The 21237-nt window shown below is 42.5% G+C and overlaps 1 protein-coding gene across 1 annotated transcript in view; it reads left to right on the forward strand.

Annotated features, from left to right (window-relative positions):
• Positions 1 to 21237, forward strand: part of ap2a1 (adaptor related protein complex 2 subunit alpha 1) — a 102108-nt gene that overhangs the window by 18082 nt on the left and 62789 nt on the right. The window contains exons 3-6 of the mRNA XM_072271514.1: positions 3997 to 4139; positions 5827 to 6020; positions 7822 to 7951; positions 16731 to 16832. Of these exons, the coding sequence (XP_072127615.1) occupies positions 3997 to 4139; positions 5827 to 6020; positions 7822 to 7951; positions 16731 to 16832 (569 nt within the window). The remainder of the gene's footprint in view (positions 1 to 3996; positions 4140 to 5826; positions 6021 to 7821; positions 7952 to 16730; positions 16833 to 21237) is intronic.

Raw genomic sequence — 21237 nt, forward strand, 5'->3', positions numbered from 1 at the left:
AGGGTTGAGGCTTTTGGAACTTCTGTTGGCAATTTTGTAACTCTGGGTTTTTACAGGATGCGTTTGCTAGCCCCATACCCAACGCTCCCTGATATGTGCCAGCTGCCCTTATGGTGATTTACCACCTGCTCCTATGGTTTCCTGTGATCCTGATCTTGGGGGGGGGGGGGTGCTAAGTAGGTGTTGCACCTTGCTCAAGTGTGACCTGTAAGCTAGCAGAGGGAAGGAGCACCTTACACCTTCTTTGCTAGAGATGTACTTCCACCTCGCTAACATTAGTCACTTCAGCCCTGGGAAAAAGTCTCTGACTGTCCGCTCCATCTGTGCCTCTTATCAGGTATACTGCTATCAAATCAAATCAAATTAATTTTAAATTTGTCCATTTCTAGTGTAGTCTGTGTCTAATGTTTCTCCTGTTCTGGGAAAAGTGAAAATAAAGCTACTGGAAGCACATAACAGGCACAGCAGAATCTATGAAAGAGATTAAAAAAAGCGATGAACACAAACAATTCTGCAGATGCTGGAAATTCAGAGCAACTTCCTGAAGGAACTTGGCAGATCAGGCAATACCTGTGGAACTGAATAAACAGTGGACATTTCAGGCAGAGACTCTTCATTAGGACTAGCAAGGAAGGGGAAAGAGGCCAGAATAAAAAGCTGTGGGCAGGGGAAAGAGGACTAGCTAGAAGGTGATAGGTGAAGCCGGGCAGATGGGAAAAGTAAAGGGTTGGAGAAGAATGAATCTGATGGGGGAGGAGTGGACCATGGGAGAAAGGGGGGGGGAGAGGGGCACTAAGGGGAAATGATAGGCAGGTGAGGAGAAGAGGTAAGAGGCTGAAGTTGAGAATAGAAAAGGGAAGGGAAAAGCACCGGAAGGAGATATTGATATTCATACTGTCATGACAGGAAGTGACACTTCATTTCAATGGTTGAAACTTTTAGTTTGCTTTACATTTTCCAGCCCTTTCAAATCCTAAGCAAGCAACTCTCTTGCTTCTCAACTACCTCTTTACATAGTAACACTTCCCAATCTTATGAATGTGTGCTCTTGCTCATTAGGTTGGTTGTAGCACTACTACTACTGCTACGACATCGACTCAGGCCTAGGGAGCCGGTGTCGGGCACGATGATGGACTCTCCACTTCTCCCTCCCCTTGTCAGTGTGTCCAGTTCATCTACATTAGCCGCGCCGCTGTCTTCTAGGAGCGTGTAACAGAACTGAATGAACTTTAGGAAGAGGAAAACTGAGTGCTTCCTGGTGGCTTAGCTGGTAAAAGATTGCCAAAACTGACACCAAGGAACATAAATCAAAGGCTCCCCACATAGCGCGTCTTTTCTGAGGTGGTAGTTAAGGTGTTCTGAAAAATGTGAATTTTTTTTCTCTTTCTGCAGATGTTCCCTGACTAAATCTGTTGGAGTGTCAGCCAGCGTACGTGGGAGGGGTGGGAGGAAAAGTAAGGAATAGTTGATGTTTCAACTCAAACCCTGCATCATGTTCCACCACTTCTATTTTTGTGGCGTCCAGGGTGTTGGCCTGTTTTACTGCTTCCTTGGGTTGGGGAAGACAAGTGAGATGGGTAGAGGATTTACCTGGGTGCTGTCAAAGAAATAACTGGATTTTGTAAAGGAATATAAAAATTTATGAAACCCTCTCATCAGGCTCATATGCAAACTTGGCGCGATAGCTATCTCTGCTAACAGTCACATGACTCAGCGATGAGAACACCACCTTTATACATCTAGGTTCTGCATGATTTAGTGTTTCAACCAAACAGGAAAGTTGGGATGTTCAGATTAACAGAACCTCAATTGGAGCGAATGCTGTGGGAGTACTGCCAAGAAATGACAAATCATACACCAGCATAAAGTTATAAAGAAAGCATATCTACCAATTTCAATTTTATCAAACAGTTATTAAGAGAAAGAAAAGAAAGGGGGGGAAATAAAAGGGCCCATTACAGCTAAACCAGTCTAAATGTGCATAGGACTAGTCTTCAACCATACTATAAGGTGCCGGAAAAAAGGACCAACATCATCATGAAAGATCCCACCCACCCTACTCATGGACTGTTTGACCCACTCCCATTAGAGAGGAGGCTATGTAGCATCCACACCAAGACCACCAGACTCAAAAACAGTTCCTTTCACCAAGCAGTAAGGCTGATCAGCACTTCCACCCACCTACACCACCATAACTTTATTTCCTGTCAGTCACCTTACGTACAGCTAGCGTCACTTTATGGATATATAGTCAATGTAGGTATAGAAGCTAGCTTATGTATTTATATTTATTGTGTTTTTTTAAAATTGTTATTCTTTATCTTTTGTGCTGCATCAGATCCAGAATAACGATTACTTAATTCTCCTTTACACTTGTGTACAGGAAAAGATGGTAAACAATCTTGAACGTAGAACGTTTGTTTCTCTCTCCAGCCTGACAAGTGTTTTCGGTTTTATTTCTGTAATGGGATAACCTGCCAGTGGGGATTGACAAAGACTGAGGAAGGTTGTGGTTCAGTGGAGGCAAGATACCTGAGGAAACTAAAAAGTTTCCAAGAAGTATCTACTGAAAAATTTAAGTTTTTAAAATTTTTTTTATTTCTTTATCTACCTTCTTTTGCTGAAGGGAGAGTAGTTTTCAGTGTTGTACTATTCTAGAACGTAGCAGAAGACAGAATTGGGAAATTATTTAAGATATTAAAATCAAGGAACTAAGCTGGTGTTGTAATTCTCACCACTGCAGTAGAAGCAAGCTCATAATTGCTGCAGTTTACTAGTAAACGTGGGACTGGCTCCCTCCTCCAAACACAGTGGGTCAGCACAATTTTTAGTTTCCTATATTGTTCTTTATCCTGTCCACCTAAGATTTAAGTGCGGTCAATTCATGGAACTGAGAGAAAACAGCAATTTCCCTTCACATTTGGGCTTCCTGTTTTAGTCATGAGTCAGCTGTTTTCAAAAAAAAGTCTCTATTTGGGTAAACTATTTGACTAGAGCCTGACTTTCTACTAGACTCTAGATAGTGTGACTAGGATTCAGGGCAAGGTGTGGGGGGAGGAGGAAGGAAAAAATACAGAAATCTGAATAAACTTATCTATTTGTAATGAAGGGGCTGAAGATGGTTCTTGCCTAATTGACTGTTTTCTCAACTATGACCCTTGGCGGCAGTTGTTGGTTTATTAGGCTCTTTTGTACTCAGGCATACCCAGCAAATCTATAGAATAGTAACTGTAAACAGGATCAATGAAAGAGCAAGAACAAACTCTGCAAATGCAACTATAAATAAATAGCAATAAATAACAGAAGCAGGAAATAACAAGATAAATAGCCCTTAAAGTGAGATCATTGGTTGTGGGAACACCTCAATAGATGAGTGTAATTATCCTCTTTTATTCGTGAGCCTGATGGTTGGACGGTAGTAACTGTTCTTGATCTGGTGGTGTGAGCCTTGCAGCTCTTGTACTTTCTGCCTGATGGCAGCAGTGAGAAAAGAGCCTGACCTGAGTAGTGAGGATCTTTGCTAATGGACGCTGCTTTCCTCTGACAGCGTTCATGTAGATGTGCTCAGTGGTTGGGAGGGCTTTACCCGTGATGTACTGGGCCGAATCAGAATTGGGAATTTGGGGTAATCAGCCTTCTCACCTACTATCCCTCTGATATGACTGCCACGGTCGAGTAGCTGTTAGCATGATGTTATTACAGCTTAGGGTGTCAGAGTTCAATCCTGGTGTCTTCCGTAAGGAGTTTGTATGTCCTCCGCGTAGAATGTGTGGGCTTCCTCCAAGTGCTTTTGTTTCCTCCCACATTCCAAGGACCTACCAATTAGTAGGTGAATTGTTCATTGTAAGTTGTCCAGGGATTAGGCTAGGGTTAAATTGGGGGCTGTAGGATGGCGTGGCTTGAAGAGACTGTTCTAAATAAGTAAATGAGGTATTGTCCTTTGGCTCTGCTGCACATTGCGTACCTTTCTGAGAAATTCTCTTTTCTGATTTATAGGAGATAAGGCACTGGATGGTTACAGTAAGAAAAAGTATGTCTGCAAGCTGCTCTTCATCTTCCTGCTCGGCCATGACATTGATTTTGGCCACATGGAGGCTGTCAATCTGCTCAGTTCTAATAAATACACCGAGAAGCAGATTGTGAGTATTTGTTTATGATTGATTAAACCTGTGGGGAGGGTTATTGTAGTGTGATTGTTTTAGACAGAAAGTTAGATCTCAAGGAAAGTGGTTGTCTGGTGATGCCAGCCAATCAAATTCATTCCCCTTGCACACCCATTTTATTCAGTTCACTAATCAGAATTGGAAGCTTGAGACTGAGCAAGATTTCTGATTAGCAATTGTCTTTCCAAAAAAAATCTGGGGTTGGCAACATAGCTTGGTGGTTAGCGCGATGTTATGAGAACTTGGGACGTTCCAGAGTTTGGAGTTTGATTCTGGTGCCGTTCTGTAAGGAGTCTCTACATCCTCCCCATGGAATGTGTGGGTTTAAAGACATACTAGGCAGGTTAATTGGTCATTGTAAATTGTCCCGTGATTAGGGTAGGGTTAATCGGATTTGTCAGGGGTTGCTGGGTCACCGTGGCTTAAAGGGCTGAAAGGGCGTATTCCGCGTTGTAGAGCTAAATAAAATTTAAAAGCAAGTGCTTGTCTCAATAGAGTATTTCTGCTTAATGTCTTAACTCAAAACATAGGGGTCACATATTCTTCAACTGAAAAGGATAGCACAGTTAATCTGTTCTTATAATTAGGCTGCACACAGACTTCCTAAAGACAAATCTTCCCTTTACGTAATTTCCTTCATATTGCAAAACACTTGTGTACTCACTGCTGTGTACAAGGAGAGGTTAAAACCATGTTGTACATAGTGCAGTCTTGCGTAGAGCTGAGATAATGATCAGAGGCAACTTTTTAAGTTTGAGAGCGAAATATTGGCCAAGATAGCAGGAAAAGCTGTTTCAAATTATTCCTCAGTTTATCTATTCACAAGTCGAGCTACTAATTTATTGATGTCTGTGAATTTTTGAGATTTGACTCCCTTGGTTTAGCTGGGGTGTATTATGACAATCTGACATTGATGTGTGCAACGTGCTGAATATGTCAGAGTTTTCTCCTTTGCATCCAGTGTGTATTTATCTTGATTCCATAAGTACCAGCTTTTATACTATGGCTTGACATAAAATAATATTCCAGATTATTATTATTGACCATACATCCATGATAGTTTAGCAGTTAGTGCGACGCTATTACGGCTTGGGGTGTTGGAGTTCGGAGTTCAATCCTGGCATGCTCTGTACGTCCTCCTCAAGGAATGCATGGGTTTCCTCCAGGTGCTCCAGTTTCCAAGGATGTATTAGTTGGCAGGTTAATTGGTCATTGTAAATTGTCCCGTGATTAGGTTGGGGTTAAATTGGGGCTGTTGGAGGTTGCTGGGCGGCGTGGCTCTGAAGGGGCTATTCCTCACTGTATCTCTAAATAAATCAATGTTTCATATCTTAACATCAGCTGACTAGCAGTTTGGTAAAACTATCAAGATGCCAACAATTTGTTCCGGTCACTTAAGCATTGACAGAGATTGACAGAGAGCACCAAATCTTGTTTTAGAACAAGAGTTCTCAACCTTGGGTCCATGGCATAAGGAAGGTCAGGAACTCCTGTGTTAAGAGAACCTAAATTGTATTGTGCCTTTTAACTAGAGCTTTGTGGTTTATTTGCAATTCCCCTGTCATGTCAGCTACCAGAGCTTCTGAGGCCACAAAATTGGTCAGTTATACCATGGCTGTCCTTTACAAATCCAGCCTTGAATATGTGTTTTTGTGTTTTTCAGGGTTACCTTTTCATCTCTGTGCTGGTAAATTCTAACAGTGAGCTGATCCGTCTGATTAACAATGCCATCAAGAACGACTTGGCCAGCCGTAACCCTATCTTCATGTGCCTCGCTCTGCACTGCATTGCAAATGTCGGCAGCAGAGAAATGGCCGAGGCATTCGCTTCTGAGATTCCCAAAATCCTGGTAGCTGGGTATGTATGTCCTCAACTGCGTCTGCTGTTGGCATTTTTTGTTAGGATAAAAGATTTTTCTCTGTCCAATGTGCTACAGAAAATGAAGTGGAGTATTTCAACCTTTTTTTTTCTGGTCATAAATGATTCTCCATCTGTCCCTCATTAGGCATTTCCACCTGAGAAGAGGGGTGATTTGTGTTATGGGTGTAGGATCACTGTTTAATTTCTGATCCTTTGGGTTTTTCGGGGAGCCAAAAACAGCGAGCGGTCTTAATTCCAAGATTTCATTATTTTAGAATTCAAACAAACATGCAAGTATTAAGCAAATTAAATAGAGTTGAGAAACAATGCTGAGGGGGATTGTAGTTAAGGGGTTTAAGACAAAGGAATAAAAGATGGCACTTTTGAGAAATCAAACTTTTATGGATAAGATGAGAGAAATTCCTTGGATAGAGATAAATTAATAGGCTAAATAATTAAAACAATTGTATCATTTGGGTATTGTGCAGGTACTTGGCCAACGAAGAATGAGAAAGTTGATAAACAGAGCCAATAGGCTGGTCCTGGACTTATTTCCTGGCATAATTTACATATTACTATTTAACTACTTATGGTTTTATTACTATTTATTATTTATGGTGCAACTGTAATGAAGACCAGTTTCCCCCGGGATCAATAAAGTATGACTATGACTATGCAGCTTTCTGCCAATGATTGTGAAAAATACATGTTTGTTAAAAGTACAAATCTTATATATTAAAAAATCATTTTAAAAAGACAGTGGTTTCCAACATGGGGTAGATGGCATGTTAATGCTGACGTGGTCTTCAGAAACTGGTAAAAATGAATGAATTGCCTTGTCAGTGTTTGGTGGTATAGCATAAATGTCCCTGTTGGATGGGATGGAGACCTTACCCCCCCCCCCAATAATCCTTTCAGTTGTTCTCACAGTCCTTCAGTCCTTTGTAGGGACTTCTGGTGTGATGCTCCCGTACCAGATGGAGAAGCAACTTGTCAGGACATTCTCGGTGACGTTCTTGTAATCGTAGTTAAGATGGGTGGGAGCCTTGCTTGCCTCAGTCTTCTTCGGAAGTGGAGGCGCTGCTGTGCCTTGTTCGGGGAGGTGATATTGGACCTGGCACTTTCAGCAACCTGGGGCAACTTTAACTCATTAAAAAGAAGCAACCTGCATGTCATTGGGTATCTGCTGGGGTGTACTGGGGCTCTATTTTTTAACTGCGTGCACAAATATGGCTTCTATTTAAGAAAGGGACAGTTAAAATCCAGTGACTAACCAATGCTGGGACAGCCCTTGGAGTGCTTGATGTAACTTTGCATTAAACCAAATACTACAATTTAATAATATCAGATCATGTGCAAAGACTTTCAAATGCAGCATAAACAAAATGCTAGTAACACACTGCAGATCAGGTAGCATTCATGGAAAGAAGCTGAGTTAACGTTTCACCTTGAAGTACCTTTAGTTTTTTTGATGGCAGCATCCAATGATCCATTTGATAGCAGCTCCAACAATCTATTTAATTGGACAACCCCTACATACATGTGGCAACCGAGTCTTGCCCTATCACAGATATTCTCTTTATGTCCACCTCTTCTGACATCTACCCTGCTACTTAAATACCATTTTATCAGCCCTTTTATGGTTTTGACAAAGACTTTTTGACCTGAAACTAATTAGATACTGTCTGACATGCTGAATGTTCCTCACATTTGTTAGTTTTAGATTTACAACACCTGTACTTTTATGTTGATTTCTGGTTCATTACTGACATTGAACTTTTTGATGCCGTGTTGTCAGTGATACAATGGATAGTGTGAAACAGAGTGCTGCCTTATGTCTACTGCGTCTCTACAAGACTTCCCCGGATTTGGTACCCATGGGAGAGTGGACATCCCGGGTTGTGCATTTACTGAATGATCAGCATCTGGTAAGCAACATGTTACCTCTGTTTCTTTTCTTCTGTATAAATTGATTAATTTAAGCTTATTTGGTCTTTTCTCCTTCCAGTGTACAAACAGTAAGGCCAAGAAATTAGTGGTTCTTCAGTCAGGAGCTGTAATTACCCAAACATTTGAAGGAGAGAAATATCATTGAAGGGTCTCATTCTCAACTGCTAAGCAGAACCTTAGACCATTTTTGCTTCAGTATTCAATGGGTCCATAGTCAATGCTGTATCTCCAGTTGACATACCCACTGGAATTCTATATCTTGTGATCTATTTTAAATATTTTTTACAGTAGGGTATCTATGCATTGCATTTGTGATGGAAAGAACATTAAGGGCGGTGGATGGATAGCCAGTGACGTTGTCATGTTGTTTTAGAGTCTTCTGTTGTTGGAGTTGGGCCAATCCAGAGCATTTCAGCACATCTGGATGCATCTTGTAGATTTTTGGGCATCAGAAATGTGGGTGGAGGGGTGACATTTGCTGCAGGATATCCCATTTCTGATCAGCTGTTATAGCTAAAGTTTTCAGTGTTGACCTCAGGAAGTTGAAGGCGGGGAATCGAACAATTGTTATGTGCTGAAGGACGATGATGGGTGGTTAGACCTTCTGTTACTAGAGATAAGAAATGCCAGTTTTGTAACACAGATGTTACTTGTCACTTATCACCCATGCCTGAACATAATCTAGGTTTAGTGGCATCCAGGCATGAGTTGCTGCATTTTCTGAGGAGATGCAAATGGAATTATCTGTTGTGCAATGATTAGATGTCTGCATTTATGACTTTGTGGAGAGACTCTCATCACTATAGTAGCCTCGACTTGGACTGAACTGCGTCTTTGTCCTGTAGGTAGAGTGACTGCCCTCCATCAGCCAAAATTGTCCTCCTTTGTGTTCTCACTTGATACTCACTGGCTACATTTTTACCCAAGTCCCTCATGCCACAGTCAGCTCATTCACATTGCCCCTGGAATTTCCCCTATTGTAAACATGTTATTTTGATGCCAGAATATATGACAAAACTTACGGGCTGCCTCCAGCACATCCTTGGGCGTGTTGGTTATTAACACAAACGATGCATTTCATTGTATGTTTCAATGTACATGTGATAAATAAATCTGATACCTGGATCATGTTTGTGTGAATCTGTGATGTATTTTAGGCCTATCTTCTTGGCAGAACCTAAACAGGGTATCAGTAAACTGGTTATTTGTGACTAATTGCTGCAGCTTTCATTAATTTGGTAATGATTAACTACAGACCTGGTAGTATTTCACCTGATTAGATTTTGGCTGCTCTCCATGGACAAGATGTGCCTGCAAAGTTTTCTACCTGATCGGGTAGATGCCAGTGTTGTAATTGTCAAGAGTTGTAGCTAGTTCTGTTGTACAAGCATTGATGTGTGCCTTTATAACCTTTTTTGCATCCCATACTGTCACTATTCTTGACACTATGGAGCATTACATTGACTGAAGACAAGACAACTCATGAGGAAGCCAAGATGGGTTATCCACTCCAAACTCTGAGTTAAGTGCAGTTGTGAATGCTTTAACCTTGCACTTGAGACCTCATATTGGGCCTCTTTCGTTGAGGGTGGAGGTATTCTTGGAGCTTTCTCCTCATAACTGTTTGAGAAAGGTAGAATGCTAAAATTAGCTTTACTTGTCATATGTACATCGACACACATTGGCACACACACAATGCTGGAGGAACACAGCAGGGCAGGCAGCATCTATGAGTCAATGTTTTGGGCCAAGACCCTTCATCAGGGCTGGTGAGAAAAAAAGATGAGGCAGAATAAGAAGGTGGGGGGGGAAGGGGAGGAAGACCCACAAGGTGATGGGTGAAACAGGGGGTGAGGATTGAAGTAAAGAACTGGGAAGTTGATTGGTGAAGGAGATACAGGGCTAGAGAAGGGAGAGTCTGATGGCAGAGGACAAGAGACCATGGAAGAAAGAAAAGGCGGAGGAGCACCAGAAGGGAGGTGGTGGGCAGGTAAGGAGATAAGGTGAGAGGGGGGAATGGTGAAGGCGGGGTGCATTACCGGAACTTCAAGAAATCAATGCCATTGTCATAGTCATAGTCATACTTTATTGATCCCGGGGGAAATTGGTTTTCGTTACAGTTGCACCATAAGTAATTAAATAATAATATGTAAATTACGCCAGGAAATAAGTCCAGGACCAGCCTATTGGCTCAGGGTGTCTGACCCTCCAAGGGAGGAGTTGTAAAGTTTGATGGCCACAGGCAGGAATGACTTCCTGTGGTGCTCTGTGTTGCATCTCGGTGGAATGAGCAGGGCAGCCTTGTTCCAGCCCTGTATCTCTCATCTCTTTCACCAATCAACTTTCCAGCTCTTTACTTCTCCCTCCCCCCCCCCCCAAGTTTCACCTACCACCTTGTGGTTTTCTCTCCTCTCCTCCCACTTTCTTACTCTGACTCATCTTTTCTTCCCAGTCCTGATGAAGGGTCGTGGCCCGAAACATTGACTGTACTTTTTTCTGTAGATGCTGCCTGCTGAGTTCCTTCAGCATTCTTTGTTGCTTGGATTTCTGGCATCTGCAGATTTTCTTTTGTTTGTGATTGAAACATACAGTGAAGTGTGTTGTTTGCGTCAACAACCAATGAAGTCCGAATACGTGCTTCGGGCGGCCTGCAAGTGTCACCGTGTGTCCGATACCAACATAGCATGCCCAAAACTTATTTTAATGGTTTTCCACTCTTCAAATTGGTCATGTCAGGAATTTAGAATTCTGATCTAACCTGCTGATGGTGTGATCATTTGGCTTGCTCGAAAGGTTCGTTTATTGTCTAGGTATGAACACAGTATCCAACTCTGAGATTCTTATTCTCCAGATGAACCAAAGAAAGGTCAGAGAAACAACAAACCCACCCACCCCTCTGCACAAAAACAACGGCAGTGCAAACATCAAATCCTCCGAATCCCGCTCCCTCCACACACAACACTACCAAGAACATGGGCACCCCCCACCTAAAGCCCCCTGCCCCACCCCCGCACAAAGAAAAAGAATGGGTGAAAACACAGAATATAGAACCATAAGACTGAAAAAGTACGTAGTCCAAATCCATAAACACTGAACCTTAGTAACATGCTGTGACATAGTGTGGTAACCTGTACTATGTGCTGGGTTTTTTTATTGCTTGGCATGCAAGTATTCTATTGGATTGGGAGCTCAATTTTAGCTATATATTTCTATCTCCTGGCATACCATTCTGCCCTGATTGAATGAGGATTGATTCCCTAACACAGGGGATCCCAACCTTTTTTATGCCATGGACCAATACCATTAAGCAAGGGGTCTATGGACCTCAGGTTGGGATCTCCTGCCCTAACAGTAGACTTTTGGAATTTCAGGTTGTGGATTGCATTTCGCTTGGTGTTGATGGGCTTTAAAGGCTCATGGATGTCGAGATTTGAGCTGCTAGATCTGTTGCAGTTCTATTTATCATAAAGTAATGCCACAAGCTGCAGTGGAGTGTTCCTTTTATATATACTTGACTGTAAGGCCAGGTACAGTGCAAACTTAATCTGCAAGTTTGCCAATAAAACCATAGTTATTGGCCACATCAACAATAATGATGAGATGGGGTACAGGAAACCTTATGATCATAAGACTGCCCTTCCATTAGAGCTGATTTATTATCCTTCTAACTCCATTCTCCTGAACCTTTGACGCCCTTACTAATCAGAACCTATCAACCTCCGCTTTAAGTATACCCAGCGACTTGGCCTCCGTAGCCACCTGTGACAATGAATTCCACAGATTCACCACCCTTTCCCTAAAGAAATTCCTCCTCATCTCTGTTCTAAAGGGCTCTGGTCCTAGTCTCACCCAATATAGGAAACATCGACTCTGTCTAGGCCTTTCAATATATAATAGGTTTTAATAAGATTCCCCTTCCTTCCTCCTCCCCCACCATTCTTCTAAACTCCAGTGAGTACAGGTCAGGGCTATCAAATGCACCTCAAATGTTCACTCTTTGTTCCTAGGGTCATTCTTGTGAACTTACACTGACCATCTCCAATGCCAGTACATCCTTCCTTAGATAAACGATCCAAAACTACTCTCAATGTTCTTAAGTGCAGCCTGACAAATGACTTGTAAAGCCTCAGCATTACATCCATGAGACATAGGAACAGAATTTGCCCATTTGGCCCATTGAGTCTACTCTGCCATTTCATCACAGCGATCCTTTTTTCCTTTCAGCCCCAATCTCTTGCCTTCTTCCCATATCCCTTCATGCCTTGACTAATCAAGAACCTATCAACCCCCTCCTTTTATATACCCAATGACTTGGCTTCCATAGCCACCTGTGACAATGAATTCCACAGAGTCACCACCCTCTGGCAAAAGATATTCCTCCGCATCTCTGTTCTAAAAGGATGCCCCTCTATTCTGAGGCTGTGTCCTCTGATGTTAGACTCTTCCACAATAGGAAACATCCTCTCCACATGTGCTATATCAAGGCCTTTCACCATTTGATAGGTTTCAATAAGGTCAGCCTTCATTCTTCTGAATTCTAATGAATACAGGCCCAGAGCCATCAAACATTCTTCATATGCCAAGGCGTTCAATCGTGGAATCATTTTTGTGAACCTTCTTTGAAACCTCTCCAGTTTCAGTATATCCTTTCTTAGACGTGGCCCAGAACTGCTTACAATACTCCAAGTGAGGCCTCACCAGTGCTTTATTCTCAACCTTGCATCCTTGCTTTTATGTTCTAGTCCCCTTGAAATGAATGCTAACAATGCATTTACCTTCCTTACTACTGACTCAGCCTACAAGTTAACCTTTCAGGAGTCCTGCACAAGTAATCCCAAGTCCCTTTGCAACTCTTATTTCCAAATTTTCTCCCTGTGCCTTTATTCCTTCTACTAAAGTGCATGACCATACACTTCCCGACACTGTATTCTAGCTGCTATTTCTTTGACCATTCTCCTATTTTGTGTAAGTCCATCTGCAGACTCTTTGCTTCCTCAGCTCTACCAGCCCTTCCGCCTATCTTCGTACAATCCATAAAATCGGCCATAAAGCCATTAATTCTGCCATTAAAATCATTGACATATAACATGAAAAGGAAGCGGTCCCAAAACTGACCCTTGCAGAATACCACTAGTCACCAGCAGCCAAGCAGAGAGGGACCCTTTATTCCCACTCTTTGCCTCCTGCCAGTCAGCCAATCTTCTATCCACGTTGGTACCTTTGCTGTAAAATCATGGGCTCTTGTTTTGTAGCCTCATGTCATGGGTTGAAAGAGTCAGTTGTTGACATAAGGAAGTGGGCTGGTGAATAAAACCTTGTCCTTTTCAACGGAGATTAGATTAGATTATGAGGACACTCGGTCCTCGTTTATTGTCATTTAGTAATGGAGTGTTGTAGAGATGATGATGGTGTTGGAACAGTATCCTAACCCTTAACATCAGCAAGGTGAAAGAGTCGGTGGTTGACCTAAGGAAGCTGGGTGCGAATAAAGCCATTTCCTCACCAACAGAGCTACTGTAGAAATGGCCAAATGCTTCAGTTTGCTTGGCATAGATGTTGCCATCAACCTCACCTGGTCCCTTCACACTAATGGGTTGACATATTCATTTCCTTGGGTGTCTGAGAATGCTTGGCATGTCAGTGACAATTCTGTGGAGCTCCTAGAGACATGCTGTAGAAAGTTTTGTGATGGGTTATGTCCCAGCCTGATGTGAGCATGTAGTAAACACGGCCCAGTCCATCACGGGCTCATTGCTTCATTCCACCTACTTCATCTTCACAGTGCATTGCTCGGGAAAGCTTGTCAAGGACAACTACCATCCTGGACATTCTCTTTTTCTCTCTTCTGTGTGCTGGGTATTGGAGAGGGTCCAGAGGAAATTCATGGGAATGATTCCAGGAATGAAAGGGTTAACATATGAGAAGCATTTGGCTCTGTACCTGTACTTGCTGGAGTTTAGAAGAATGGTGGGGGGGGGGGGCTCGCATTGAAACCTATCGAATATTGAAAGGCCAAGTTAGAGTGAATATGGAGAGGATGTTTCCTATAATGGGTGAATCTAGGACCAGAGGGCACAGCCTCAGAATAGAGGGATATTCATGTAGAACATCCATTTAGAGATGAAGAGGAATTTCTTTAGCCAGAGGGTGGTGAATGTGTGGAATTCATTACCACGGATAGCCGTGGAGGCCAAGTCATTGAGTATATTTGAAGTGGAGGTGGATAGGTTCCTGTTTATTCGGGGTTTCAAAGGTTATGGGGAGAAGGCAGGAGAATAGGTTTGAGAGGGATAATAAATCAGCCCTGATGGAATGGTGGAGCAGACTCTGGGCTGAGTGGCCTAAATCTGCTCCTATGTCTTACGGTCTGCTTTCTGCAAGAAAGCCTAGAGATCTAGAATAGTTGCCTTCCCACAGCTATCAGACTCCTGAACGTCTTTCACACCCACTTCCTGATGGTGCTGCCACATTCTCGTTCTCTCAACCCTACCTCTGTTATTCCACTGTTGTCATTTCGACAATTTTTGATTTGCACTACTTCAGACTGCACTACAATCTTTGCAGCCTTCTGCTAATCGGTACTCATAATTGTGTTTGTTATTGCCTTGTTTTGTGTTATCTTTGTAAGCTTCACACAAACAAGGAATTTCATTGCACCGTGATGTATAAGTCAGTCGGTAGTGCAATGGCATCGGCATTAGACTTCAAGGCGAGCGGTCCTGGGTTTGAATTCGGCTGGCTCCTTGCATGATTTCCATCTGTCCTGTGCTGAGTTTCGAGCTAGCAACTCGGCCTCGTTTTAAAAAAAAAAAGGACAAATGCTAAAGAAACGGCTGCCCAATGCGCCACAAGGAGCCAAGAGGAATAACACGAACAAGTTGGTGTAGGTGACAATAATTTAGTCTTTGGTTACCTCTTGTGACCATGTTCTAAAAGCATTAAGGAATATTTTCTCTGGATTCAGATGCACGTTTGTCATTGGAATTTTGGTTGACCATAGTGGTGTCATAAAGTGAAATTCCATAATTAAATAGTTCTTCTCTGCTTAAATTGAGGAAATACTGATGGAGAAAAATTAAATGAATATTGACCTTTTCTAAGTTGCAATTCTTTTGGTATCACTTGCATCGAAGGGATAACATTGTTCTGCAGGCAAAATCAGAATTGAGTTTAACATCACTGGTATATTCTAAAATTATAAATTGTAATACTAAATTGGTGCAGAAAGAGCAAGGTAGTGTACATGGGTTCATTGCCTATTCATGGTGTTCTTTGTGGTTGTCTGTGGAAGATGAATCCCAGGGTTTTATACTGTGTAAATGTACATTAAACCTTTGAAATCTGATGGTGGTGGTGAAGAAACTGTTCCGAAAATGTTGAGTGTGTTGTCAGGCTCCTGGACCACCACCTTGATGGTAGCAATGGGAAGAAGGAATGTCCTTAATGACAGATGCTGCCTTTTTGAGGCAGCACCTTTTTGAAAATGTCCTCGATGCTGGGGAGGCTCGCGCCTGTGGTGGAGCTGGCTGGGTTTACAACTTTCTGCAGCTTCTTCTGATCCTGTCCAATGGCACCTCCATACCGGACAGTGATGCAACCAGCCGAATGATCTCCATGGTACATCTGTAGAAATTTGCAAGAGTATTATAATGAGTTTTCCTTTGTTAACATCTCTCATAGGGCATTTGGTTGAAGTTTGAACAAGACTTCAAACTGCCTGATAAAATAGTATCATGCAATCATTCAGTTGCTTCCTGAATAACTGGAATAGAAAAAAAATGGGGTTTAATGTGACACTCAGGAACAAACAATATGCTAAAGAGCTGCAACACTCATCAAAGTTGCTGGTGAACGCAGCAGGCCAGGCAGCATCTCTAGGAAGAGGTACAGTCGATGTTTCGGGCCGAGACCCTTCGTCAGGACTAACTGAAAGAAGAGCTAGTAAGAGATTTGAAAGTGGGAGGGGGAAGGGGAGATCCAAAATGATAGGAGAAGACAGGAGGGGGAGGGATGGAGCCAAGAGCTGGGCAGTTGATTGGCAAAAGGGATATGAGAGGATCATGGGACAGGAGGCCCAGGGAGGGGGGGGGAAACCCAGAGGATGGGCAAGGGGTATAGTGAGGGGCAGAGGGAGAAAAAGAGAAAGAATGTGTATATAAATAACGGATGGGGTACGAGGGGAAGGTGGGGCATTAGCGGAAGTTTGAGAAGTCAATGTTCATGCCATCAGGTTGGAGGCTACCCAGACGGAATATAAGGTGTTGTTCCTCCAACCTGAGTGTGGCTTCATCTTTATAGTAGAGGAGGCCATGGATAGACATGTCAGAATGGGACGTGGAATTAAAATGTGTGGCCACTAGGAGATCCTGCTTTCTCTGGCGGACGAAGGGTCTTGGCCCGAAACGTCGACTGTACCTCTTCCTAGGGATGCTGCCTGGTCTGCTGCGTTCACCAGCAACTTTTATGTGTGTGGCTTGACTTTCCAGCATCTGCAGATTTCCTCATGTTTGCGATGCTAAAGAGCTGCTAATTTTGGGAGAGGAGCAATAAATCAACCATGATGGAATGGTGTTGCACACTTAGTGGACCAAGTGGCCAAATTCTGCTCCCATTTGGATTGACTTCGACCAAGAAGTATTGTGCACTAGGCCAAAGCTTGCTGGTCCAAACACAAGTTAACTCTCCAAATCTTGGAGCATCTACATGCATTGAACCTGTTTCACAGAAACCTTTGTTCATTCTTTGCATTCCTTGCAGGGTGTAGTGACAGCTGCTACCAGTCTTATCACTTGTCTGAGCAAGAAGAACCCAGATGAATTCAAGACGTGCGTCTCGTTGGCTGTTTCCAGACTGAGCCGGGTAAGTGATCATGGGGGCGCTCCATCTTTTCATCATTGAAGCATTCCCTCCTTTTGTGCAAATTGATTCCTGTTAACTGATAATTTTGTAAAAATTTGTTTACTGTTCCGACTGGGTCCTTCCCAAAGCCTGGTGGATGAAGGTTCTCTTGCATGTCCCCGTGAATAAAACCTGGAAAATGTTTCAAAGTTTTCACCATAGAACATGATGGTATTAAATTTCAACTATATAAATGTCATACTTTTATACAGTGCATTGAAAAGGTATTCACATTTTACTTCTACATTAAAAATTATTTTGAGCTAATTTGCAACACATTGTTATTCCTCTCCACGCCTTCTGGCACATCGGGCAGCAACCTTGCCATTTACCATTTTTGTCTGTTTTTTAACGAGACTAAGTTGCTAGCTCGGCGCTCAACCCGGCACGGATGAAAAGTTGCAAGGAGCTGGTCGGATTCGAACCCGGGACCACTCGCCTTGAAGTTTGGTGTGGATGCCGCTACACCACTGGCAAAACATTGTGCATTATTTCAAATCAAAACATCAACAATGTGTTCAAAATTAAAAACCAAAATTGTCAGGCTGAAAAAGTATTCATCCCTTTTGTAATTACTACGCTAATTTTCCTCAGGTTCAATACCGTACACTACCTTGCCAACTCGCCTGATTTGTTGATGTAGAAATTTGGAGGATCACCTGAATAAATACCCCCTCTCTCTGCAAGGTCCAACAGTATGGTAGATTTTCAACAGGCCAAACCAAAATGAAGAGGAAAGAACATTCAAGACAAATCAGGCAAATGGTAATAGAGCAGCACAAATCTGGGGAAGACTACCTACCCTAGAGCTCAGTGTAGTCCATTGTGAAAAATGGGGAAAAACTAGAGCCACAATGCCTAGGAAGGCCGCCCCCTAAACTTCATCGCCGGAGAAGAATTGCACTTGTAAGAGAGGCTCCAGCAGTCACTCTGAAAGAGCTGCAGAAGTCAGTGGCTGCAACTAGAGATGAAGTTCATGGCTCCAAAATCTTTAAGGCCCTGCACCAAAAGGATATTTGTGGAAGAGTGGCATGTCCTTCCTGTAAGGAGTTTGCAAAGCATCACTTAGAAGATACTGTAAAGATGTGGAAGAAAGTCTTGATCAGATGAAACTAAAGTTGTCCTTTATGGCCTGAACAGTAAGTGGTACATATAGTGTAAATCGAATACTGTGCATCAGCCTAGTAACTCCATCCCTAATGTAAAGTACGTGGAAGTAGCTTCATGCTATGGGGATGCTTTTTAACAGCAGAATTGGAAATCTGGTCAAGATTGATGGGAAGATGAATGCTGCTAAATACAGAGAGATCCTGGATAAATACCTGCAAGCCTCTGCCGGAAAGCTTAAACTGGGGAGGAAGTTCGTCTTTCAGCAGATTAACGACCCAAAGCACACTGCCAGAGCAACCATAGAGTGGCTTCAAATGAAGAAAATTAATATCCTTGAGTGGCCCAGTCGAGGTCCTGACCTTAACCCAATTGAACAACCCTGGCAAGACCGCGTTTGCTGTCCACTGCCGCTTGAGCAAGTTTGCAAGGAGAGATGGGCAAATCTAGCGAAGCTAATAGAGACTTGTCCAAAAAGACAACTGGCTGTAATAGCTGTAAGAGGTAGTTCAACTAAGTACTGAGGAAAGGAGGATGAATACTTTTGAACTTCTGACATTTCAGATTTTGAATTTTTAATTTGTCATACTTTACAATTTTCCCAGTTTTTTGGGGCTCTACTGTGAGAAACGGAACGTGATTCACAAATAAAAATTCTCAGTTAAATTGATCAAAATCCCTTGTCACATAAATGAGTATTACAACCAAAGGATTGGGGGTTGAATACTTTTACAAGGCACTGTACATGCAATATTCTTAAAAGTTACATGTAGTTTTCAAAAGGAACTTGTAACTACTGATTGGACCTATAAGTCTTTGGTGTTGGTGGTAAACTTTAACAAGAGAATTGTGCCTGAGGTATTAAACATTTCAGGTTATTTGGATTTTATAGACCAAACTTTGTATCTTGATTTACAAAAAAAATAATCATATATGCCCAATTTTTGTGTAACACTGAGCAATGCAGACAAAACACTGGAGAAGCTCAGTAGGTCAGGCAGCATCTATGGAAATGAATAAACAGTCGACGTTTTGGGCTGAGACCCTTCATCAGGAACGAGAAGGAAGTGTGAAGGAAAAGGAGGTGGAGAGGAAAGGGAAGGAGGCTAGCTAGAAGGTGATAGGTGAACCTGGGTGGGGGTGGGGGGAGAAGGGGAAGGAGGACTTGAGGACACTGAGGCTGTCTACAAGAAGGGTCAGAGCCGTCTCTATTTCCTGAGGAGACTGAGGTCCTTTAACATCTGCCGGACGATGCTGAGGATGATCTACGAGTCTGTGGTGGCCAGTGTTATCATGTTTGCTGTTGTGTGCTGGGGCAGCAGGCTGAGGGTAGCAGACACCAACAGAGGCCAGTGATGTTGTGGGGATGGAACTGGACTCTCTGACGGTGGTGTCTGAAAAGAGGATGCTGTCCAAGTTGCATGCCATCTTGGACAATGTCTCCCATCCACTACATAATGTGCTGGTTGGGCACAGGAGTACATTCAGCCAGAGACTCATTCCACCAAGATGCAACACAGAGCATCATAGGAAGTCATTCCTGCCTGTGGCCATCAAACTTTACAACTCCTCCCTTGGAGGGTCAGACACCCTGAGCCAATAGGCTGGTCCTGGACTTATTTCATAATTTACTGGCATAATTTACATATTACTATTTAACTATTTATGGTTTTATTACTATTTATTATTTATGGTGCAACTGTAATGAAAACCAATTTCCCCTGGGATCAATAAAGTATGACTATGACTATGACAAGCTTGAGGGCATAGGAGAATAGGAAGGAGGAGATGACCCAGGGGGAAATGATAGGCAAGTGAGAAGAGGTAAAAGGCCAGAGAGTGGGGAATAGAAGAGGGGGAGGGGAAGGGAAAAGGTTTTTTACGAGAAGGTGAAATCGATAATAATGCCATCAGGTTGGAGACTACCCTGACAGAATATACCCTGAGGGTGGCTTCACCTTGGTAGTAAACATTCCTGAACTAAGCCAGTAATGAACCAAAATATATTTGTTTAATAGCGATGATATCAATGCCAGTGAGTAGATTGCTGCTCTGCTTTGCCTTCTCACTATAGTGCAGCTGCTTCTGCTGCATTAAACAGAACTGAAAGTCAGCTTTATATAATTGATTTATTTAAAGGTTAGACAAGAATATTTTTGGATTACACTGAACTGTATGCATAGGGTGATGCAGTTGGTCATTATTAGCTCTAGGGTGGAGTACAAACCAACAACAATGGACAGCTCACTGGCAAATGAATTTGAATACCAATTATACATCACATTTTCATGGTTTTAAAAAATAAAATGTACAGTATATGGAAAATATAAACAAAAGTTTGGAAAGGATGTGCTGTCGTTGGAGACGGTTCAAAGGAGGTGCATGAAAATGATTCTGGGATTGAAAAGCTTGTCATTTGAGGAATGTTTGATGTCTCTGGGCCTATTCTCACTGGAACTCAGAAGAATAAGGGTTGATCTCATTGAGATCTATTGAATGTTGAAAGGCCTTGATAGAGTGGATGTGGGGAGGTTGTCTATAAAGTCCAAATAACCTGAAATGTTTAATACCTCAGGCACAATCGAAGTATATTCTCTGTTCTAAAGGGACGATCCTCTATTCTGAGGGGGAGTCTAAGACTAGGGGAATCAGCCTCAGAATAGAGGGTTGTCCCTTTAGAACAGAGATGAGGAAGAATTTCTCTAGCTGGAGAGTGGTGAATTTGTGGAATTCATTGCCACAGGTGGCTGTGGACGCTAAGTGATTGAGTATATTTAAGGGAGAGGTTGATAGTCTCTTGATTAGTCAGGGCATGAAGGGATATGGGGAGAAGGCAGGAGATTGGGGCTGAGAGGGAAAATAGATCAGCTATGATGAAATGGTGGAGCAGACTCGATGGGCCATATGGTCTAATTCTGCTCCTGTACCTTATGGTCTTAAAAGTATGGACTGATCAGGTTATTGGCACAGGACGTAGAAAGCAAACCAACTTCTCAACATTTATTACTAGTAGCATAGAGCCAGAAACCCTACTGAAGTTGTGCTAAATTTACATCAAGCGTGAAATAGATGGCACTTGAAATGCTGTGTGTATCATTGGCTACTATATAAAGGAAAGGATACAGAGACCTTTGATAAAGAAGAAGAACAAGTATTCAAAGGATGGTTGCCTATCAGCGTGCCTGTTTTATAATAGCTGTCCACATATGCCTTTTCAAAATTATTTGGAATTACAATGTTTCTTTTTGAGATCAGAGGA

This window comes from Mobula birostris, chromosome 11 (genome assembly GCF_030028105.1).
Source record: "Mobula birostris isolate sMobBir1 chromosome 11, sMobBir1.hap1, whole genome shotgun sequence".
Lineage (NCBI taxonomy): Eukaryota > Metazoa > Chordata > Chondrichthyes > Myliobatiformes > Myliobatidae > Mobula > Mobula birostris.